The sequence below is a fragment of the Dasypus novemcinctus genome, chromosome 18 (assembly GCF_030445035.2).
Source record: "Dasypus novemcinctus isolate mDasNov1 chromosome 18, mDasNov1.1.hap2, whole genome shotgun sequence".
Lineage (NCBI taxonomy): Eukaryota > Metazoa > Chordata > Mammalia > Cingulata > Dasypodidae > Dasypus > Dasypus novemcinctus.
The window spans coordinates 12,909,939-12,935,387 of NC_080690.1; the positions used below are offsets into that span (position 1 = coordinate 12,909,939).

General features: G+C 38.9%; 1 protein-coding gene and 1 pseudogene across 1 annotated transcript in view; one reads left to right on the top strand and one right to left on the bottom strand.

Moving 5' to 3' along the window:
* The window catches only part of CNTNAP4 (contactin associated protein family member 4), a 299,921-nt gene that overhangs the window by 171,810 nt on the left and 102,662 nt on the right, over positions 1-25,449 (bottom strand). Inside the window, exon 3 of the mRNA XM_058279681.1 lies at positions 20,963-21,156. Coding sequence (XP_058135664.1) covers positions 20,963-21,156 — 194 coding nt within the window. The remainder of the gene's footprint in view (positions 1-20,962; positions 21,157-25,449) is intronic.
* Positions 19,369-20,092, top strand: LOC101417262 (STING ER exit protein-like; annotated as a pseudogene).

Here is a 25,449-nt window from a genome sequence, read left to right on the forward strand (position 1 = left end):
AAAATACAGGGGATACCCACATACCCCACCTCCTTCCCCCTCCCACACTTTCCTCCATTACCAGCATCTTTCATTTAGTGTGGGACATTTGTTACAACTGATGAACACATATTGAAGCACTGCTACTAACCATGGACTATAGTTTACATTATGGTTTACACTTTGTACCACACAATTTTATAGGTTTTGACAAAATGTATAACGACTTCTATCCATCATTGTGGATAGAATCCAACAATTCCAGTGTCCCAAAAACGCCCTGTGTTACATCTATTCTCTCCTCTCTTTCTCCTCAGAACCTCTGGTGAACACTATCTTTATATCAATGTTACAAGTTCTTCCATTACCAGAATAATAACGTCTACATTAGTCCATAGTGGCATTCCCCCCCCTTATGTTTGTTCATTCCTCAGTCTTGAAGATTTGGGGATGGTCAGTGTAGCAGTTTGATATAGTTATGAATTCCAAAAATAGATATTGGATTATGTCTATAATCTGGTCTACACCTGGGCATGATTAAGTTATGATTAGGGCTTTGATTGGGCACATCTTTAGGGCATCAAGGGGTGGGGACTCACAGATAAAAGGCATGGCAAAGGAAGAGCTGGAGGGTTTTTGATGTTGGAGTTTGATGCTGAAGCCTTAAACTGGAGCCCCGCTAAGTAAGCTCACAGAGGAAAGAGAAGTCAACCCCAGGAAAAGAGGAACCCTGAGCCAGGAAGAAGCAAGCCATGGGAAGAAAAGAACCTTGAACCCAGAGAGAAGCAAGACCCTGGAAGGTGGGAACCCAGGAAGCCTAATCCCTCGCAGATGTCAGCAGCCATCTTGTTCCTACATGTGAAAATAGACTTTGGTGAGGGAAGTAACTTATGCTTTATGGCCTGGTATCTGTAAGTGCTTACCGTAAATAAATACCCTTTATAAAAACCAACCAATTTCTGGTATTTTGCATCAGCACCCCTTTGGCTGACTAATACTGTTACACCATTCTTTTTTTTTTTTTAAGATTTATTTATATTTATTTATTTCTTTCTTTCTTTCTTTATTTATTTATTTCTCTCCCCTTTCCCCTACCCCCCGCCCCCTGCCCCGGTGTCTTTTCTCTGTGTCTATTTGCTGCATTGTCTTCTTTGTCTGCTTCTGTTGTTGTCAATGGCATGGGAATCTGTGTTTCTTTTTGTTCAGTCATCTTGTTGTATCAGCTCTCCATGTGTGTGGTGCCATTCTTGGGCAGGCTGCACTTTCTTTCATGCTGGGCAGCTCTCCTTATGGGGTGCACTCTTTGCACATCAGGCTCCCCTATGCAGGGGACACCCCTGCATGGCACAGCACTCCTTGTGCTCATCAGCACTGCACATGGGCCAGCTCCACACGGGTCAAGGAGGCCCGGGGTTTGAACTGCGGACCTCCCATGTGGTAGATGGACGCTCTAACCACTGGGCCAAGTCTGCTTCCCAACACCATTCATTTTTGATGGCCACATACTATTCCTTTGTTTAGAGGTTCTATAATTTACTTAAGCAAGTGACCTACTGCTGGGAGACTGGATCAATATTATTTTACTATTACAGACAATGTTGCAATGAATACCTTGCATATATTTCATTTTCAGATGTAAGTAAAACTATAAGATAAATGCCTAGTGTTTGCATTGCCTTTTTTGCATGTCGATTATAAATTCAAGTGAATTTAAAGCTTTAGCCAGCATTATTTTGGATCCCCTTCCTCCAAATCACCAAAAGCATCCATTTCCCCAAAGATATTGTGCTCATTTATATACCCAACAGCATAGTTTGAGAGTGCCTCTTTCCTCACACCATACAGCAATATTTTCCAGTGATTTCTAGTATAGATTATTTGAGCTCTCCTTCAAAATGTTGATCTTACACACAAAACACTTAGACATATAGCATAAAGGATACTTAAGCCACATTCCAGGGAGCACAGCCTTGCCCCATCAAATTGAGTGACCTTGAGCAAATAAGGTCATCATCTCTCAATTTTCTGATATGCAAAATAATAGTTGTACCTAAATAAGTGGATTGCTGTGAAGATTAATTGAATAAATTTATGTAAAGCCTGTAGTATTGTGCTTGGCATAGGTTAAGCATCCAATAGGTATTCATTTTCTTGTTTAATATTTTTTCTTTGAAATTATTTTTAAAATTAATTATCCTTGTGTTAAACAAGAGTCCATAATACCATGGATTTGATCTACTAGTTAAATAATTTTTAAGAAAAGTCATTACATTAAATACATAATAAAGATAAATGAAAATATTATTTTGCTATTTACCATCTTATATATCACTGTAATTTCAAACATTCCCATATTTAAACCTTCTAGGAGAATTATATCATACCTCTTTTAATTTTCATTTCTTCGATATAGGGCTTTGTTGTTATTATTTGTAAGAATGCTTTATACTACACTGTCCAGTAGACTATTTCCATGATGGAAATGTTCTCTGTCTGCACTATCCAATAGAGAAACTAATGGCATAATATTGAACACTTGAAAGGTGGCTGGTGCAAATGGGAAACTTTATTTCATTTTAATTAATTTAATTTTAAATTCAAATAGCACTATGTGGCTAGTGGCATAGCTCTAGATATTAAGGAAATAAAATATTTGTCATTTGAAGGAAAAAGTTAACATCTAGTTTGTAGCTTTTACTTCTAGCCTTTATCCTTAGCCAAATCCTTCTTTCAACATTAACTCAAAGAATGTTCAGGAGTATACTGGATCTAAGATAAATGAGCATCCTGCTGAGTATGTTTTATACTGAACTAAGCATCTGTACATAGTTGTCAAGTTTATTCAGTAAACTGGTGGTTCCCACACTTTGTAGCAAATTGGAATCACCTGGAGATCTTTAAACATCCCAATGCCTGGGCTAACACCCCCAGCAATGATTTAATTGGGCATCAAGATTCGAATTGGCAGTGAAAGTTGGGAATCACAGGCATAACCCATAATTACCAAGTAAGCTGGGATTGATGAGATGTAGCTGCATTGGAGAATGGAGCCAGGCCAAGTGTCCCTGAGGGTTTACATCTCTAGAGAGGAATAAAGCTGAAGAGACTCTGGAGCTGATGGCTTTCCTGAGCTGTAGTGGTTGGGTATACCCACACAGCCTTATCTCTTGTGACCCATTGACTTTGTGTTGAAGTTAATGGGGACATTTAGAAGCTGTTGAGTAAAGCTGAACATCACTCTGCCATTAGTGTGTGCACGGTGCTGCTGCCTGATCAGTAACCTTTTTTAAATCTATGTAAACTTCAGCTGAGTGAAACCTACACTACCATAAGCAAGCTGATTTTCAATCTTAACTCAAACCAACTGCTGCTGGTCAATCAGAGTAGACATTGCAATCATATCAATTAAAATTATTTTTAAAATTTTTCATTTAATGTCATTCCTATTTTTTTAAATGTAGCTTTCTAAATATTATCTACTTTGGAAATATTTTCCTCTATTGCATATGGGTTTGGTTTCTTACTTTCCAGTATTCTATGTTTATGTATACATTGTCCCATGTTTTCTTTTAATACTCCATCTCTATGCCTGTATTTTTTTGAATATTAATCATTTGGAATCTATTTTGAGGTAAAGAGCAGGGCAAGATTGCACATTTATTGGTCTTCTAGAAGGCTAGACCTTATCAAGTTCCGTTGATTGACTAATTTACATTACCTCACATATTTTCAGTGCCACATCTATCTTACGCAAATTCCTAAATGCATTTGAGTTTTTTAATAGGTGTTCTATTTTGCTCCTCCATTGTTTTTTTCTGTTTTTATTTTTTGTTTTATTATCATTAGAGAAGTTGTGGGTTTACAGAAAAATCATGCATAAATTACAGGGTTCCCATATACCACCCTATTATTAATACTTTGCATTGGTATGGTATATTTGTTACAATTGATGAAAGGATTTTTTAATAATTATACCATTAATTATAGTCCATGATTTAACTTAGGGTTCACTGTTTGTGTTGTACAGTTTAATGGATTTTTTAAAGAGTTTTTATTCTAATAACAGATATACTATGTTTAATGTGGCAATACCAACATATTTTAATTGATACAGATTTATAATATTTTCTACCACACAGATTATCCTTCCTGCTATTCTTACTAATTATAGTGGCCATATTTTCATATATAATTTTTCTACTTGAAGTTCAGAATGATCTCATTTTTATGGATTATTTTAGGTAGAGTGTATAACTACATAAGAACAGAAATCTTCGTATTCAATCAAGTCTTATTTCCATTAGTGATATCTGAAATATATATCTCTCAAAATATTTACATTTTAATGCAGTTTTTTTCCCTGATATTTATTCTTCTTTTTGGTTCTATTATAAATGGAGTGCATATTCCTTTTGAAGTGTCTACTTAGTTATTTATATATAGGAGGATTACTGATTTTAAAAATTAATTTTATTGTGAGACATTACTGAATTACCATTTTAAAAAGGAGTTAATAAGATGATTCTCTTCAATTTTCAAAGGATATAATTGGATCAACTCCAAATCTTATCTCCTCCTTTCTAGTTTCATGTATTTTTTCTATTCCTCTCCTCTAATTGAAATGTGATTGATAATTTTGAAAATTAAAGACAAAATATTAGGAAAGAGGGTCCAAGGTACTAGTTTTGCCTAGGTCATAAGGAACAATGAGGAAATACTTAAAAAGGATGGAATTACTTTCAAGGGTAATTCCTCTATGAAACTGAAGAAAGTAAAATTTCCAAAATATGGAACTTCTCATAGAAAAATATTGAGAGATAGCCTCCTAGGTCTGCAGAATGAAAAAAGATATCACATCAAGTTAATGACAAAAAGGAATAGAGAAAAGTGGATGAGGTTGTTGTCATTGAACTGTTTCATTGTATAATGTGAGATACAAAGTGTTTTCTAAACATGCCATTCTCTGGCTGGTGATTTGGAAATTATCTTGAATGTGGGCAGGTACTCCAGAAAGGTTTCCAAATCAAATCCCCAGCTAACTCCAATCTCATTCTCTTAAAACAATTTTGATTTTGCTTGCTTAGAAATGGATCAATTTACAGACTGTGAAGCGATATCATTTATCTTACATCTCTATATAGATATATCTATAGCCCAAAGGAGCTCATACATATTTTCTCATATATTACATATTGATATGAAGTCCCAGTATATGGGCCTTAGAAGTTTATGAGAAAACACTGGCATAATGTATGCGCAATGGGCACAGATGGAGGTAAGAGACCACACCACTAGAATACAGAAGTCTACCAAACTGATTGTTTTGATTCATGATTGATGCCACTTTAAACATCCAAGTGCAGTCACCATTTAGGAATTCCATGCATGACTAGGGTAATCATTTTCAAAAGGGTGGAGAGCTCATAGTTGAATACAAATCGAAACAGGAAATTCCCTGATGATAGGGGCTAAAATTGTAGAATTTCATTTAAAATGTTTTCTTGGGAAACTTCCGACTAACAAAGATGGCAATGTGAGACAATCCAGGATGCCATTCCTACACTCACATAATCTTTGAACTACTAACCATCTTCCTCAAAACCCCAGAAAAGAGTTAAAAAGTTGTAATAATTGTGCAACTGCAGAATCAAGAAAATGAAACTTTAAAAATGGTAGGAGAAACCCGTGATGCACTTGCTGCCACCTCCCCCAACCCCACACAGATGCAGTATGGAGCCAGTCTGCATTCCCATTGTGGGACCCTGGCTCTGTTCAGAGAGGGCAGAGTAACCCCTATGCAGATACTGGGGTATGGGTATGTTGGTGCCAATCTATTGTGGATGCCGGAAAAAGACCGAACCAGAAACTTTTCTCTGGCTCACCCTCCCAAAACTTGCCCTGCAGGCAGAAACAGCTTGCAGACAGATAAAGTAGGAAAAGAAACAACTATGTGGAAGCAGCCTGGGGCAAAGGATTATCAACTTGAAAACATACTTTAGCCACCAAGGTGGGGAGAGGCTATCTATTTCAAAAGGAAAAAGAGAGGACATTCAGATTCCTGTAAATAGAGGAATTCCTCAGGCCACAGCCATCACAACCTCAGGAAAACAGACATGCTGAGAAAACACAGAGAGGGCCCTACTCTTCACATTGGCCTTGGGCCAATCTTTACAGGAAGGCTAAACTATAAAGGAGAGCTCCATCCATTCAGAGCCAGTTTGCAAAGACTGTGAAAGGTGTGTTTTGCATTGGTTTGTTTTGGATTTCATCAAAATTAAAAACTTTTGTGCATAAAAGGACTTCATCATGAAAGGATAAAGGCAACCTATGATTGGGGGAAAAAAAAACTTAGAAAACACGTATCTGATAAGGGTTTAACATTTAGAATTTACCAAGAAATCCTACAGCTCAAACAATAAAATGACAAACAACCCAATTGACAAATGGGTGAAAGCCTTGAATAGACATTTCTCCAAAGAAAATATACAAATAGTCAAAAGCACATGAAAAGATGCTCAACATCATTAGCCATTATGGAAATGCAAATCAAAACCCCAAGGAATACCATTTCACACTCACCAGAATGGCTACTATTAAAAAACAAAAGAGAAAAAATAAAATATCAGAGAGGGTATAGAAAAATAAGAACACTCATTCCCATTATTGTTGGGAATGTAAACTGGTACATCTGCTGTGGAAAACCATTTGAGAGTTCCTCAGAAAATTATAAAATTACTGTTACCGGATTTTATCTAGGTTCTTGGCTATGCGGCAGAAATGAATTTCAAGAGCATGCTGGGTGAGTTAGGTCAGTAATTTATTCAGGTAGGAAGGGAAGAGAAATGGAAAAAAATAACAAAGCAGGGGTCCCAGGTAGAGAGGATGGGGGTGAAAAGGAATAAACAGGACTGATTTACAAGCTACAATTCCCTATTATAGATCATAAATCCCCAGGTTTACTTGTGTGGCCACATGGCAGAGGAAAAATGGTGAGAGCAGCACACAGAGGGCAGGAACAGGTCCAGAGGCAAGAGAGCAGGGCGACAGTGCACTCAGGCCTCACGTTTGCTTTATAAACTATTAATTATTCTACCCCTTTGCTAATGGCAGGGGAGGGATTCCAGCTGTTTGCTGTTTTGATTGATTACTCCACCCATCAATCCCCTAATGAGGACCCAATGATAAAGTCCCTAGGGAACATCTGGGGCTTTTCTTTGCTCCCAGAAGTCTTTGTTCTGGATAGCAGAATATTGGGGGTGGGGGTCTTCCAGCAGCCATTTTGGGGGTTACTGATGTCCATGTGGACTTTTTGCCAGGTTCCAGATCCATTTATTAATTCCCTATCTTACTAGCCTGCTTCATTACCATATGACCTTGTAATTCTACTTCTAGGTATAGAACCTAAAAAATTGAAAGCAGGAACCCAGATATTTGTACACAATATTCAGAGCAGCATTCACAGTTGCCAAAAGATGGAAAAAAAACTTGTCCATCAATGATAAATAGATAAACAAAATGTGGAATATTATTCAGCTGTAAGAAGAAATGAAGTTCTAATATATGTGGTAACATGGATGGACCTTGAAGACATCATGTTGAGTAAAATCAGCCAATTACAAAAAGGCAAATATTGTATGATCTAAGTGATATGAAATATGAAATAATTAGAATACACAAATTCAAAGAATCGGAAATTAGAGTACAGGTGGCCTGGGTCCAGGGAGTGGGGTGGTAGGGTGATATAGGAAATGGGGAGTTAATGCTTACTTGGTACAGAACTTCTCTTTGGTATGATGGAAGAGTTTTGGTCATGATGGTGGTGATGGTAGCACAACACTATGAATATAAATAACCATTGAATTATATATCTGTGCATAAATGGGGAAATTTTTAGTTGTATATATTGTACTAGAATAAAAGTTTTTCTAAAACCATAGGTTTGTATAATACAACCAGTGAACCCTAATGTAAACTATGGACTAGAGTTCATAGTACAAATATGATATTGCTTCATCAGTTTAGCAAAGGTAATGATGTGGGCTATGGGTGGGAGGCTCTTTGTCTCTTCAGAGATAACCTAAACTATCTGTGACTTGTGGGTGTAGGGTGATAAAAGGCTGCAGTCCTGCCCTTGGTGACCATGGCAAGGACTCCAGTCCCAGGAAACAGTTTAACAATGCAAGGTCTATAAACTTTAAGTATTCATGGGAAATGCAAACACAATATGCTAAAAGCTTATCTAGAATGCCTGAGGTCCATGCTAAAAGCTTACCTAAGATGTGGAAGATATATATGCTAATTCAAGCCTATTGAGAACTAAAACAAAAGGACCATTTGGCCTTTCCTCTCTGTATAAAAGGGACTCAAAAATCTTGTTCTGGGCTCGGGATTGAAACAGAAAGCTCACGAGTCTGGCCGGCCGTCAATAAACCATTTTTCCTTCTCAAAATCATTCCTGAGTCCTGGCCTCTCTATACACAAATAATTGAACCTCTCTCAAATTCTACAACAGTAACACAGTAATGCAAAGGGCTGATAATAGGGAAAACTGTGGGTATGAGAACTCTGCATATCCAGCATGATTTTTCTGTAAACTGACCACTTCTCCAATAAAAATGTTCTAATTGTTTTCTTGAAATTACATAGATGTGGTCTTGAAAGGACGAAGGAGCGTAAGGTACTGTCTAGACAATTGCAGAAATACTGAGGCAAGTATTGCAGTGCTTTCCACTACACAATTTAAAATGTTGACTTACATGGGATTAGCACTATTGTACTTTATATCATCACCACAAACGCTTCTTGTAAGCTTAGGTCACTAGAATAAGGACTCAACATAAGAAAGCTGCCCCTTGCAAGGAGGGGAATCTACTGTGCCCCACCACATATCACCCAGCTCACAGCATCCCTCCCACTCATAGTTCTGCCTCCCTGGCTTCTTTCCTTTTAAAGTCCCCTAGGCACTTATTTATTTGACTTTAGCAAATGCACGCTAAAATCTTTCCCCTTTCTTTGCAGGCAGCCTTCCTGCCCCATGTGGCTTATAGAGTTGACATCTCAATCATTCACAGTGATAACAGCCTGAGTTTTTTGTGACAGGTGATATTTCTATGTAATTGACTATACTATGTTACAGAGGGTTCTGTGTTTTACACCATCCAAACCCAGACACATTAGACACTTCATATTAAAAAACCAAACAAAGATACGCTAACTTTAGAAGCATGCTAAAGGTTTTAGCTTGAAAAAGTTCCATTAAAAAACACACACACAAAAAGTAAACTATCTTGTGTAATAAGAATATTTGTTTAAGGAATTCATGATTTGTCCTTATAGTCTGCAGAGTAAAACCATCTTGGGCATGTATAGGAGGTAATTTGGATAATTTGGCTATAAAATTTCTGCTCTTGTTGATCTACTTAAAATAATTTCTAAGGTGTTTATTTCATGCTGTTTCAGCAATTGTTCTTAAATGAGTGTAAATTACATCTCACATTTACATTTGCAATAACTTACAATAACCTGGCAGAAAAGAGTCTTGATCACACAAGTTGAGAGATTTTATTTTGTCTTCAGTTTCAGAGGAATAAATTTAGTGGCTTGCATTTTCTCAATTTTCATAAAATATTTATATGCTATCCAGTACAGTACTTTGTATAATTTACATTTTATGGACACTAAACTATAAATTTTATTCTGGAGAAATATTTTAATGTGTGAGTGTTAGAAATATCATGTATCTTTCAGTTTATGTTTCTATTAAATATGTGCATAATGTTCTAGAATGATAAATAAAATTATTTTGTCTTTCTTCTTAAAGATTATTTTTAAACTCTCTTGCATAGATTTAGTTGTATAACCTGGAAAAGACTGTGGAGTTCTTGAAGGAATTGACTGGTTTGGTATAATATGTATATAACCCATAGTAGCTAGAAAAACTGGGAAAAAAAACACAAAAAAGAAAAAAAGAAATACAAGTTGGGAAAATAATATTTTTAAAGTGTGACAAAGAGTTATATTCCTAATATGCAAATCAATTGCAAATCCTCTGTGGCTAAAAAAAAATTGTGAAAAAATTGATCTGTGTCTTTTCCAAGTGGAAAATCAAGGGGCAGAGCACCAAATTTCATTTTTCTCTGCCCTGACAATTTTAGATTCACAGAAAGGGAGCTCCCCACAGGTTGGGGCTCTGAGTGACTAGGGTAGAACAGAACCTTGAAGCCAACCTGTCATGAACAGGTATCATAAATATATGTGTGTGTGTATATATATATATATATATATATATATATATATATATATATATGCTAAAGAGATCTGGGGCCTGTTTTTATCTAGAACATAACCTACCTTACTCTGTACCTTATGCTTAACCATGGTACCTGCTGTAGAAAGTCTAAATTTTGGTCTTGATATTCAAAGTTATCCTCACTTTCTTTACCATATCCAATATTATCTTCCAGTCCTTGCCAAACTTGACAGTCTAAAATGACCAGTGGTTTCACTGGGTACTATATAGGCAACAGTATCTCTGGATATCGCCAATGTCCATGCTTTTGTTCACACTTTTCTAGCTTCCTGGAGTAACTTTCCACTCCTCCCATAATCTAAATTCATAATGCTGTCTTTGAGACTCATGTAAGCCTGGCTTCCTTGACAAATTTGGTTCACAGTGACTTTAGTCTCTCAATTTCCAAATCTCCTCATATATGCACATTCCTAACAAGCATTCTGGTTTATTCTGGGGCACCTTATTTCCTCAATGGCTTTAACATGAACTCTTTTAACACTCCAGAATTTTGTACAGAGTTAGGTACAGATGAGGAGGTCCATGTATTCAAATCTATTTGTTCATCCATTCTTTCACTAAATCACTTAATAAAATTCATGTGCCAGGTAGGGTGTTGTATGGTGGACATGCAGAGATGAGAAAGATAAAACTTCTCTTTACAAAATGTTCAAAATGTTTATACAGATGTAGCTCAAGTGGTTGAGAACCTGCTTCCCATATACAAGGTCCCAAGTTTTATCTCCAGTACTTTCTAAAAACAAAGAAACAAGCAAACAAACAAATAAACAAAAACCAACTTTCATTGGGGAGCAGATGTAGCTCAGTGGTTGAGTACCTACTTCCCATGTACGAGGCCCTGGATTCAATCCCCAGTACCTCCTAAAAAAAATTATATGGGGCAGCAGACTTGGCCCAGCAGTTAGGGCATCTGTCTACCACATGGGAGGTCCACAGTTCAAACCCCAGGCCTCCTTGACCCATGTGGAACTGGCCCATGTGCAGTGCTGATGCACGCAAGGAGTGCTCTGCCACGCAGGGGTGTCCCCCGCATAGGGGAGCCCCATGCACAAGGAATGCGCCCCATAAGGAGAACCACCCAGGGCAAAAGAAAGTGCAGCCTGCCTAGGAATGGTGATGCACACACGGAGAGCTGACACAACAAGATGACACACACAAAAAAACACAGATTCCCATGCCGCTGACAACAACAGAAGCGGGCAAAGAAGAAGACGCAGCAAATAGACACAGAGAACATACAACTGGGGTGGGGGGGGGAAGGGGAGAGAAATAAGTAAATAAATAAATCTTTAAAGATAAAAGTATAGGGAAGAGAGAAATATATTATCCTGGCAGTAAGCTTATTAAACTAGCATTGAAATAGCATTTATGTCATATTTAAGTGCTATTAATGGGAAAAGCTGATGGAATTAGGGAAGGAGTCAATTTCAGTGTGATCAGAAAAGTATCCTACAAGAAACAGCATTTCATTCATTCACATAGTGAAACTATGGCCTACAGCTTATTTCCTTTTCTTTTCTATTTTAAATGGGTTCATCTACAAGCCCTCCAGGATGTAATCCCAGGAGGGAAGGGTGTGGGGCTGGGGAATTCTCTGCATCCACACCAGCTGCCCCACCTCGTTAGATCTAACCCCAGTTGGGAGGGCTAGGGCACAGGACAAGAGCTCACTGTTGCGGTCACCCCTCGGGCTGAAGTGTGGTTTGCTGGCCTGGCGGGGGAGCGGCCACAGTAAGCCGCTGCCCCCATAATAGGGTGGCTGGTCGGACTCACCGCCACCCCTGAAGGGAGCTCGGCATGGGCGCAGAGTGCCCTCGGGTCTCCCCTTCTCGGCAGCCATGCTTCCGTGGCCGCCCCTCCTCCCGGATAGCGCCACACGATGCCTTATGAGGCAACACCCTTCTTCTTCTTTCTCCCTGCGCAGGCGCAGGGCTGAAAATTCCAGTCTGCCTCCCCCCCCCCACCCCCGACAGCAGCAACAGCCAGGCGCAAGGCAGGAAACTCAAGTCTGTCCTCTACCCCAGCAACAGCAGCCACCAATCCCTAAACCCTGCCACTTCCCCCAGCAACAGCAACAGCCAATCCCTAACCACCACCCCTCCCCCTTCCAGTACTTCCCACCGAACTTTCTCCCCAGTAACTGCTTGCGGCAACCAATCAGAACATGGCATAAGCTTCGACCAATCAGCCTTCCCCAGCCCCTATAAAACTGTAGCCACTACCTCAATAAAGTTGGACCTGCGTGTTTACCTCGTCTCCGCGGTAGTTCTTCTGCTGTGCGCCCTCCAGTCCTGAGAGCACCCGACAAGGGCCTGGCCTCCCTTGTCCCCAGTTCGTCGCCTGCTTCTCCGGGCGACCCCTTCGTCGCCGGCTTCGCCGGGCGACCCCGTCAGCCGAACCGCGCAACCCCTGTGAGACCGACCCCTTGTCTGCTGCCGGACCGACCCCTCGTCCCAAGCTGGACCAACCCCTCGTCCCAAGCCGGACCGACCCCTCGTCCAAAGCTGGACCGACCCCTCGTCCGCAGCCAGACCCCACCGCCACCGACCGAGCAAGCCGCCGCACACTGTGCTGCTCCTTCAAGCCCTTTTAGCAGCTGAAGCCTCTGCCCTCAGGGTCAGAGACCATTGCCTTCTCCAGCCCTCTTCCCTAGAGGGTGCACAGCAGTGATGAAGAGCTGGAGAGCTGAGGGCTACCCCTCCCACCCGGTCCATGCCTTTGCAAGCAGCTTTTGTATCTGACCACACCCAGCTACCTGGGGGATGTAGTAGGAAGGCAGCAGGCAGAGCCAAAAATGGATGCCGTGGGTGTTCCCTTCCCCAGGGCAGTCATAGGCCTTGATACCCTTGCATAACTAACCTTTGCCCATGTTTTACCTTTTTACTTCTTACTACTGAATTTCTCTTTGCAGGTTTGTGTTAGGATGCTTTGGTCTATTTTAAAAAACTGTGAAAATGAAAAGTGCCTTTGTCTAGCAAGGAAGCTATTGCCTCAGAAACCCAAAGCCTTTAGCTGGAACAATTAACCTCTAATCACTTAATGGCCTTTTGATGACAGGTTTAACTGGGAAACTATCAGACAATAAAGTCATAAGAGCAAAGACTGCATTTAAGGATTCTGGATAAGGATTTAAGGATCTGCATTTAAGGATTAAGGATAAGAGGAAGAAGCGACTTGGCAGCTTCAGGTTGAAATCTAGTCAGCCTGTCTCCCAAGTCTAGGACTCTCCCAGGAATGCCCAGCAGCAGGGGCTCTATGATTCCCTGGGGTGGCAGGAATCAGAAAGCAACCAAACATTTCCTGAGATTTAACTCAGGAACTTCTGTTTGGGTCAGTTGGTCTCAGACCCTGAAAAGCAGGGGTGCCAAGAATCAGAGCAGGAAACTGAATGACTCCCATTCCTTGGGCCCATTCATTTGGAGAGCAGCCAAATATCTCCTGGGACAAATATCTCAGGTGCTTTGATTTGGGGCCACTGCTGAGGCCTTCCAGTTGGCTTGGGGTCATTGATCTGATTTCCAGAACCAGATACTCCCAAGACCTACCCACAAGGATGCTTGTGGGCCAGTTAAGCCCTGAAAATAAAAATTCTCAGGATGCTGAGACAGGGCTTCAGCTCCAAATTGTTTGGAGCAATGAACTTTAGTCAGACTAGAACTCTGGGATGCCAGAATGGTCGATTAAAGGATGCTTTTTCATTCTTCCTAGAGTAGTGGGTGCAGTCTCTCGCCTGCCAGCAAACTCCCCATAGGAGTCTCTTAGGAGTCAGGAAATTCTTCCTACTGCTGGTCCACATGGTTACAGTATAGCCAAGAGCAGCATCTGCACAGAACCCTAAATTCCAGTTAAACCAGTGTAAGAAAAGAGAACAGATAAATCTGAGGTGCAGAAACCTCATGTTGAGTCTCCTTAAAGAAATGAGAGAATAAACCTCAAACTTCTCAGTTTAAACTCAGTTGTGCCTATAAAAAGTGTGAATAGTGATCAAGATAAAGAAACCTCATGTGCCATCAATTAAGATCAAAAGGCTCCTTGAAATACTGAATGTGTAAAATTCTCTCTTCTGTTTTAATCTGTGCTTAATTTTGTGTTCCACTTTGAAATCTGTGTTTAACTTTGTCAGTTTGCTTGTACCTAGGAAATCAGATTTGGGATTCTCCTGTTACAAATTGGATGACAGTGAAAGGTAACCTGAAAATGAATGTCAAAACTGTCATGCTGGTGAATTTATTGTATAAATCACAAGTGGAATTAATTCAATTGCTAGAAAAGCAGAGAAACATCACAAAGTTGTTACTAATAAAGTTCTTGTGGCTTAGTTAATAAAGGTACCCAATTCACCTTAAGGTAAAAACTTACTAGAAACTATAACTCAAAGTTAAAATTGCCTTTATATTATGAAATAGCAGAATAATAATAACTAAAATTATAACTGGGTGGATTTAGCCTGAATCTATCATTGTAAATGTAAATTCTAAACTGGCCTTACCTTCGTTTATGGTCACTCCAAGCCTAGCCTCACCCCTTGCCTTTGCTTATAGTTATTTCGTAACAGCTTCTGCCCCAGTGGCTCAGGGGAAAGCAAATTTGAGACATCCCTGTCTACTGTCCTACTGGTATTAGTGACCCTGCTTTCTCTCATGGCTCCAAGTGTGGACTAAATTGCTGCCTGGTAGAAATCTTGATGTGCAGGGCTGAACGTCCACTCTCCCAGTCCAGTGGCTGCCAGAATCTCCAAGGACTGAAAAGTAAAGGAGGCCTCCTGCCTTGACTGTTGGGGTTCCTAAGAGTGGCAATTCATGAGAGAAACCAGCTTCCCTGAGGCTTTGATAGCCTCAGTGAATATACATAGAATTGGTCTTGTTCATCCAAAGTCTGCTAAAGTCAAAGTAAAATATAAAGTTCTGAAGCAAAGGAAAAGTGTATTAAAGAACTGGGGACATTTTGGTTATAGGCCATTAGTTAAGAAACAAAGTTCTTATGCAAAATGCATGGTCATAGTGCAAATTAAAGAAAAACCTTCCAGGAGATCTTTCAAATGTTGTTTTACAGTTGAACTTGTTTCATAAAAAAAATGAAAGTTTTAAGTAACTAAGTTGTGTTTTTGTGTCAAACTATTCATGTCTGCCTTTTTGCTCTGTGTAACTTCATACATCAGGATAATAATATCAAATTAACAAATAATGAAAATTCTAAATTCATATCTAATAAAATTAACTTTAAAAATGTAGGGCTGCCCTCTCTTAAATGCATAAAATAAATTCCATTGGTTGCTAATTGCAATCTAAGGTAAATTTGCCAGTCTGTGGTTGTGGTCTATTATAAAGAGTTTGTAAAAGCATCTTCCAAACTGAAGCATTTAAATGGCTCTAGTTCTAAGAAGCTAGAAACCTAGATTGATATAAATGGAAAAAAGTAACTTCATAGCAATGAAACCTGTCTGAAAGTCACCTCAATGTATATATTCAAGTGGGGATAATAAAAAAGTTACCTTGATTCCATTGGGAATCTTCTGTTTTCATTTTAAGAATGGAAAAAGTAGTTTTTCCTCTACTGCTAAAGTAAAATACTTGCTAATTAACATCTTCATGGTAAAGTGTAGAAGTAAAATGCAAAGTACTAAAAACTTAAGTTCATTTGATATGCAACACATTGCATTGGAAATGTTTAAAAGGTGTATAAAAATCAAGAGATAAACTTCAACATTGTCAAACTCTTGTGTGCATTCAAACCAGGCCTTGAATGCATTGCAGGTTACCTCTCCATATGAGTTATTGGCTAGGTTGGTCACTGACCCCTAGAACAATAAAGGCATCTACTACATCTCTGGCTGTGCTCCTAACATTGATGGAAACTATGTTGCAGTTTCAATCCCCTGCAGCAGCCAACAGTGGTTCAAGATAGCCAAATGTACAATGGATATCATTTCCAGACTGGCACTGTTTCATAGTGACAAAGGGCACTATGAACCAGGCTGGTGAAATATTGGAACCTACCTTCCCAGCTTCTCTCTAAGGTCAAAGATGCTGCGGCTTACTCACTGTGTGAGAAACACACCAAGTGGAGCAATGGTCACCAGAATACTGTGAGTAGAACTTAAGGACAATTGGCATTATGGCCTGCTCCCATGGAGAGATAACATGTATGGTATTGCAAATATGAAACTTAAATCTATTAATTGCAGCTCAAAGAGAAATTTATGCATTGAGTAGTACATTAATTAGTATTAAGTACTGTACCTATATCCTATTCTAGATATATATCTGATGATCATTGTAATATTTCTATTAAATCATTTGCAGAAGGACATTGTACATGTTAAAAGTCCTGGCAAACTTCATTTTCTAAGTAGTTAATGAATGTGCTTAGCCCAGGTCTCCCTCATAGCCCTTATTAAAGTTAAAGGAATTTCCAGCTTGGTGCAGTAATTCTGAGTGAAGCTAGCTGCTCAAAAATAGTGCCAGTTCACCAGAAGCACCTGATGGGATGTACGAATGCCAGTCATTGGGCAGCCTGAAATACCTCTTCAAAAGAAAAAGCTAAGTAGTGTCTGTGTCAAAGTCAGCTGTTCCCCTTAACTCTAGCCCAAATGCCTATTGCTAGGGGGAGGTCAAACTAAATATCCCTTAAAAAGCCTTGTCTGTTTTCATCTCCTTTAACTTAACTAAAATGTCAACACTTCTTCCCATTCTACTAAAGGAAGAATATTCTTTCCCATCAACTTTGGAAAAATACAGTATTTGCAGACACCTGACCTTTTCTACTTCTGTGGTCCTCTTAGTGTGACAAAATATTCTCAAAATTCTAATCAAGTTTATTTCTTCCAGGATCAAAATCTTGTTAGCCATATGGGGACTTCACCCAGCTTCACACAGGATGCCAGATCCGTCTTTCTCCAATCGAGACAGAATAACAGGGTTCTATACCTTGTCAGGTAGGGCCTTCAGCCCCTAACTAGCAGGAAGTAGCTACAGAAGAAAGATCATCTTCCTTCAGCACCTCTTTAAGACTGAAGGTGCAAACTCTTTGAGGGGGGAATGAAGCAAGCTAGTAAGATAGGGAACTAATAGACTGATTTGGAACTTGGCAGAGAGTCCACGTGTACATCAGTAACCCCCAAGATGGCTGCTGGAAGACCCCCACCCCCAAGATTCTGCTGTCCAGAACAAAGACTTCCTCTGGGAGCAAGGAAAAGCCCCAGATGTTCCCTAGGGACTTTATCATTGGGTCCTAACTAGTGGATTGATGGGTGGGGTAATCAATCAAAACAGCAAACAGCTGGAACCCTCCCCTGCCATTAACAAAAGGGTGCAATAATAGTTTATAAAGCAAACTGCGAGGCCTGAGTGTGCTCTTGCCTCTGGACCCATTCCTGCCCTCTGTGCACTGCTCTTGCCCTTTTCCTCTGCCATGTGGCCACGCAAGTAAATCTGGGGATTTATAATATATAATGGGGAATTGTAGCTTATAAATCAGCCCTCTTTATCCCTTTTCACCCTCTTCCTCTCTACCTGGGACCCCTGCTCTTTTATTTTCTCCCATTTCTCTTTACTCCCTACCTGAATAAATTACTGGCCTAACTTACCTAGTGTGCTCTTGAAATTCATTTCTGCAGCATAGCCAAGAATCTAGACAAAATCTGGTAACCTATTAATTCATTCATTAAATAAACATTTAGTGTTTGGCTGCTACATACCAAGCCCTCTTAAAGTTGATGGAGCTGAGATAAAAGGTTGGAAGGCACAGTCTCTATTTATAAGGAGTTCACATTCCAAGAGGCAAATACAATGAGTAAACCAACTACTAGAGTCTGAAAAACAATATCACCTTTACAGGTTTGTGGCAGATGCTATTTATCCTCATTCTTATTGTTTTGGATTAGTAAAGATATTATTCATGCCACCATTTTACTTCAAGCACTTCACATTTAATAGGAGTAAGCAAGGAGGTAAGTGACATTCCTAGGTTTGATTTTCCCCAAGGCTGATTAACAGAAAAACAAGAATTTTCATGGTTGCACTATCCATCTTTTTTTTAAAAAAAAATTTAAAAAACATAAATTTTAATTAGCGCAGCTAAGTCTTAGTATGCATTAGCCACTACTTATCTAGTTTAAAATCCAATGCTTAATTTAGAAAAAATGTAAAAGATAATCCAAACACCCAGTTAAAATAAATACCTCATCAAGCTTCCATTGGTATTGGTTCATAATTACTGTTCATTTTAACTCTAGTTTGAAAGGTTTTCATGAAATTAGTTTAACTGTAATATTCAGTTTCTTTTGCTCTTATACATAGCTCCAACACACTTTGGATTTTTAGGTAGCTTTTCTGAAAAATGCTTATAGGCAACTTTTCCAGCTTCCTGTCTTTCTCTCTAGGGGAAGAGTGTGACTATTTCTTCTCCAATTCAATTTATACCAGTAAGCATGCACTGAACGCCCACCAAGTACTTTCAAGATACAGAGGTGGGTAAATCACAGTCCATTTCTTCAATGAGTTTATAATGTATAACAGAGTTCTAGGAAGTCAAAAAAGAGGCAATTGCCTGGTCAGAGAAAATTATCATTATGTGGTGAAATAGGTTTCCAAATTATCTGTGTGCTAAGAACGATGCTTCATTAAGTTACTCATTTCCTCTGGTTACAGCAGCTCAGAGAGGGGAAAAAAAAATAGTTCCTTGATTCCAGCATGTTGTTCCTGAACCACATAAACTCCAAACCCAGACTTTTTTACATTAACACAGAAGTCCTTTCTTCTCCACCTAGCAAAAGTCCTTTCAGCTTCCTTCTTCCATCAGAAGTTTATATGTAATCAGTCAACTACAAATACCACAAACTTTATTACCACCTGCTTCGTCTCCAGTGTCTCTTTTACAGGGCGTATACTCCTGTCCACAACACACAGCATTTCCATACTTACACACTTTAAAAGGAGTAGAGAAAGTTCTGACTGTTTGTACTCCAAATACTATATATAGAAACCTCCGCAGCTATGCCTAAAGTAGCTTAGTGGTTCGTAGTCTTCTCCTGGGACCAGGAGGAATATGACAGTGGTGAGAAGTCTCTCCACATCTACTATTGTTCGTGTGGCCAGATGGTCCTGGTACTGGACTGTCAGAGAAATTGCCCATGAGGCCCCAGGATTGGTCCCATGTGATCGATGCTGCCAAACACACCCACAAGTTTTGTAACACAGAAGACAAGGAGACTACGTCTCTCCAGAAATAGGAATATGGAGTGAGGAAAGCCTACCGGAGTGTGACACAAAACCTGGAAGTCATAAAAGAATAATTTGACCACACAAAACTCTGAAATTGCTGCATGGAGCAAAATGTGAAAAGACAAAGTGACAACCTGGAAAAGAAATATTTATAAGACCTGAAGGCATTGAACAACAGTATAGGAAGAAGTGTGCAAAGTGTGGACTGCCACTCTTCTACCAGTCCCAGCCAAAGAATGCTCCCATGACCTTCATCGTGGATGGAGCAGTAGTCAAGTTTGGCCAGGGTTTGAGGCAAACAATATATATACTCAGAAACAAGAGCCTCCTAAGAAGGTGATCATGACCGAAGCAGACTAAAGACATGGGCAAGTTCAGCTCTGTCACTGTATCTACCATCGATGAAGAGGAAGAAGAGACTGAAGCTACAGAAGTTGCTGACTCATATGCACAGAATACCAGCGTGATTGAAAAACAACTGGAATGCAAAGGCATGATCAAGAGGCCCCTGCAAGAGCTGGCTGAGCTGAAAGCCAAGAAAGCTAAAATGAAGGGGACCTTGATTGACAACCAGTTTAAATGACCGGGAGCTTTCTCAACGCCCACTCTGGAGGCAGGCATTGAGAGAGGAGGAAATAGAACTTTTTCTTGACTACATGGGGACTGGTTCCTACCTTTATGTCCTAGCAGAAAGCTTCATATTACTTCCTGTTGATTCTTCTGTATTTAGTGAGATCTTTGACTGAGTCTGTTTGCCTGTTTCCTGCTTGAGAGGGTGGGCAAAATAGTATTCTAGGAGATGGAAATCTTTCTGTATATAGGTTTTCTGTACTATTTTTTGTCCACTAAGGCATTGGATTTAAACTTTTTCAGCTGTGTAAAAACTATATGAATAGATCACTGCTTGAGGGTCACTAGTTTCTAAAGTGGCTATTTTTCTTCCTTCTTCAAAGTTAATAAAATAAGATTTTTGAGAAAAACAAAACAAAAGAAACCTCTAAATGCTATGTATATTCAATAAAATATAACATAACGAAATATATAATATATAATAATATAATATAGTGTAATATAGAAAGAGAGGACTTTCAAAAATCTAAGAGGAATCAGGCGATCAGAGCAACAGACAAAGCTAAACCATCATGTTATTGAACAATGCTTAAAATTCATTTTACAGGTCTGGTTTATTTCTTAGGGATCCACACTATTTAAAGGACTAATAGGATTTTTTTCAAATTTTTAGGACTCGAATAAATTTACCTTTTGTATTTTCATAAATTTTACTCTGCAATGTATTAGTGAGTGAATATTTACTGTATTTTCTCTAGGAAAATGTTTTCAAGGTAATACTGTAGATTCTGTTTCTTTACTTCATCTAAGAGATTTGTAAATAACATGCAGCAAGGACTATACATATTACCCTGAGAGACTGTCTTTTGTTAAGGAAACATACCCATATGTTGTCCTCTTGCCGATATTGTTTCCAGTTCCTGCCACTGTCACTGAACATCAGGAGGTAGCTGGTCACCCAGTCGGAGCTCCCATATCCCCCTTGGGTGGCCACGGCAGAAATTTCCATTCTCTCTCCAAGGTCAATCTGCAACCACTGGTACTTGTTTGACAAAAGTGGAGACCAGCCACCAGCTCCTTTTGTGAAAACACAAACATGAGCAAATTAGGGATGAAGAAGAATTAGTTGAAATCTATAGTAGTTGAGGAGAAATGCCACTAAAACTGTATTCCTGTATGGAACTTAAGAAGGTCAAAATTCCAAAACATAAAATTTCCCATAATCATAGAAAAAATATTGAAAAGTAAGAATTTAGTGGAACTGGACAGAGCCTATGTTAATTCTTTTCATTACTAGGTTTTATAACTTCCTGGCATTTGGAAGAATGAAGGGTCCCAACGAGTGTTTAAAGTGCATAATTTGAAAGATGGACATTCATGTCAATACTTGGAACTAGCACACTTAATGCCCACGTGCATGACTGGACAATGATTTGGCCCTCAATCTCTTTGCCCAGTGCTGGATTTAATATAATATCCTCACATTATAGTGGAACTAGAAAACTACCTTTGATGTCTCATCATGTTTAAACCTCCTTAGAGAATAAAGTCCAGCATTAAGCACTGGGTCATTAAGCACCGTCAAAGAATAATCCCTGCCCTGAAGGTATTTACATTCTTCTAGGGGGATAGACATTGAACAGTGTGTTTGAAACACAACTTGAAAAATGCTAATGGGTACAGCATGAGCAAGGGACCACAACAAACAAAAGGTGGAGAATTCTATTGAGTTGTGGGCTGGAGCTAGTTTCTAACAGCAAGTGATACCCAATTGTTAAAATTTCAGGAACTTTGCAAAGCTGGTTAACCACAGCCATATTTACAATTGGCCATAGTTGGATTATTTTTTATCATGGAAATTGGCAGACTCTACAAATCAGTCCTACCCTATCTCCCCTGGCATTCAGTTTTCCAGTACACCACCATTTTTCTCCTATCTAGGGAGGAAGCATGAGGGTATGCGGAAGGGAAATGGAAAGGAAAGGGGTGCATCACAGATCAAGCTATGCTGGAGTGCTCATGAGTGAAAAAGAGAATCTGTGGATGTTCAAGAAAGAATGGATAGAACAGAAGTTATCAAGTTTTGTTTTATTCAACACACACCTGAATATTATAGATGTGACTGTTCATCTTGCTAAGATGTCTCTTCCTTCTAGTTTAATATAATAATGTTTTATTTTTGGAATTTATTTATTTTAAGTAATACTGACTTCGCTGATTATGAAAGTAACATATAACCATTGTAAAAGTCTCAAAGTAAGGGTCAGCAACATTTTTGAATGCACATTTCTTTAGTATCCAATATCTATTAAAAATCAATAGCTATTAAATAATATGCCCAAACAAGAATATTAGCACTTGCTTACTTTCCCCTTTGTTTTGTATCCACTATGAGGCTCTGATGACAAGTTCTGAAATTTTAGATGGAGAGTACCATTCATTTATATACGGTGTTTATGTTTTCATCTAAATCTTTTTCTTGACAGTTATGCTCTGTTGAGTAGAGCCTTGAGCATAGTACCTCAAGTAAAGGATGCCCAATAAGGGTTTTCTGTTATGTTCAGCCATTGTGAGACGTGAAGAGACACACCTGGATTGACCACGTCTTCTCTTGATGGCGCCAAGTTAATTCCTGTTTATATTTGTAGGGTATGATTCCCAACATTACTGACTGCATTGTCTTTAGAACCAGACACTTTTTCAAATTCCTTCCTTCTTGGAGTAAATTATAGTTCAAAAATCTGTCTTCCACTCACTACAGCAAAAGTACAATGCTCACCCCTCTATTTTGATGTGGAATATTTACAAATACTGCAATATATTAGTATATTTTTGCTTTTAATTTTTTCTGTATTTCCCCTTGAAGACTCCATGGTTTGGGCTAGTAAACAGGATGGGTGGAGTTTCATTGGTCATCATTAATGTCTACCTGGTTTAGGTTAGTATAGAATATTCCCATATCTTAAGTAAGAAGGCCTGTTGGGTAGATATGAGCCCTGGATGAATTTGGGGTGTCTTGGTGTCATTTATTTAGCATGGCTCTGCTGTTCACAAAAGACACCTCCTACTCATGCAGTCAGTTGTCCACATGGGGGAGAATTTGTTCCTGAATGATTTGAAGCACATCTAAAATTGTACCCTTCCACAAATAGCTTAAGTGGTTCTTGGACTTTCAGTGGGAACAGTATGCATGGTAGTATTTTTCTGTGCCAGCTCTTCCTCCATCCTTCATTTATCAGAATGTAATGGCACATCACCTATCCTCTTCGACTTATTCTACTGTGATGCCATTTAATATTTACTGAGTGAGGGAGTATTTTATGGCACTCTACAAAGGCACTGTTATTTAACTCTCAAAGCAACCTATTTAGTAAATGATGAGACAAAGGGAAAGAAAGTTTGAACACCTTGACCAAGCCCACACAGCAGTCAGGAGGCACAGGTTCTCTTAGCCAGGACACATGGTGCCTCTCATATCATTATGATACATTAATGGGAATTAGTAGTTTCCAGTGTATATAGAATGGAAGGCACAGATGGGAATTTGGGAACTTTAGGAATTAGCTAACAGGCAACAGAGTCAACTTTCCTCCCTCTGGTTAGCAAAGGAACGTCTTTAAAGTGGTCAACAGATGAATATTTACCTCCACTATCTTATATAATCTTGCTCTTCTGTCCCAGGGTCAGAAGTAGAAGGTTTTTCTGGGTCTGATGTTAAACAAGCATCCTCAGTCCTCTTATTGCTGCAACTGCAGAGCTCTCTGTTTTTTTGGTTTTTTTTTTTTTTTACCATTTATTGCAAAGTAAAAAGAATAAAGGTGAAAGAGGTGACCCCCTCTATCTATCATCTTAACCTGGAAGTATTACCTTTGGGATTTTTTTCTACATCTGCTTATACCTCTGAGAAAATATTAATTATTTTGCTTCTTGCTCTTTCTAGTTTATTTTAGTGGTGTAAAATCAGTAATGAGGAGGATATATTTCTAATCTTCAATTGCATAATATTTCTCTGGCATTTTGACACTCTTTAATAAACTAGTATTTAAAAAGTGAACACATAAAAGAGGCTTAGGGAGAAAAAAAAGAAACAGCATGGTTCTGGTGAGTTAAAATTGGATCATCAATTCTCATCAGGAGAAAGAGGAATCCCTCACTGACCGCTCTCTTTTCCCAGCATTGCTCACAGTTACAGCTGCATTAACCAACTTGAAACATTTGCAGTTAATTGACCTTGAACATTTCAATTTCTTACCTGTGGTGAAAAGGTACTACTGGCATGCAAATTCAGCTCTATCATTAACAAGGTACTCTGATAAAGTAATGGCAATTCAGAAGTTCCATAGGCTTTACCAAGTAATTTCAGCAGGATGTGAGGGACATAGGGAATCCAAAGATGCCCGCAGGGTTTTTAAAGCTGTGCAGCTCCACAGACACACATGGTGTAAGTGCGTGATAGAGTGTCAAGTTTGTTCTAATTTTACGGCAAATGTTGAATAGTAATATGGAAAATGAAAAAAAAGAAAACATTTTTGCAGAACACATTGGTAGATACAGCCTATTTGAAAATGACTGGTGGGGACAACAACGACAGGAAATGCAACTGCCTCTGACGTTAGACTCCACCAGCCATAAGACCCCTGTCCAGCATTCTGGAGTTGGCTGACTCACAACATTATATGACATTCCAGCAAACCATAAAGTTGCAATTACCACACAAATAAAACATAATTATCTATTTTAATTATTAACTAAACCTTTCATTTGCCAGTCAAGCATTATTTGTTCTAATGATACTTGTAATATTCAATATAGTCAACATCACAAGTAGACCAAGACCCCTGAGACTAAAGACCATCTTTTCACAGTCCCATCTATATGTCATCTCTGATGCTTAACCCCCAAATTAGAGACAAGAGTCTTGTACTCCCAGCTCATCTTCTTTCCTAGATCAGAGACTTCCTTTCCATATTCTACCCTCCTTTCTCCTGCCTCAATTGACCTTTTCATTGAGCCTTGGTTTAAGAAAGTGTCATAATTCTTTTCAAGCAGAAATGTCTCTCAGCTCTTCAAACACTGGACTGAAAAGTCACACAATAATAAACCCCTCCCCATTCATTTAGGGTTCTCATATTGCTCTGTGAATTAAATGAGAAGTTCCTAATGATTTCTCTCACACTCAGAAATTATGCAAGGAAATGATAGATGGTACTTTTTGAATTGCAAAACAAATTATTATTTCTATAGACTCCAAACAAAAATTTACCATCACAGCAAAGTTAGGCTGGAGGGAGTTACAGAATGATTACAAAACACAGTACCTCGAGGAACTTGCTTTGATGATACATGTTGCTGTGGGTGGTTAGGAAAGAA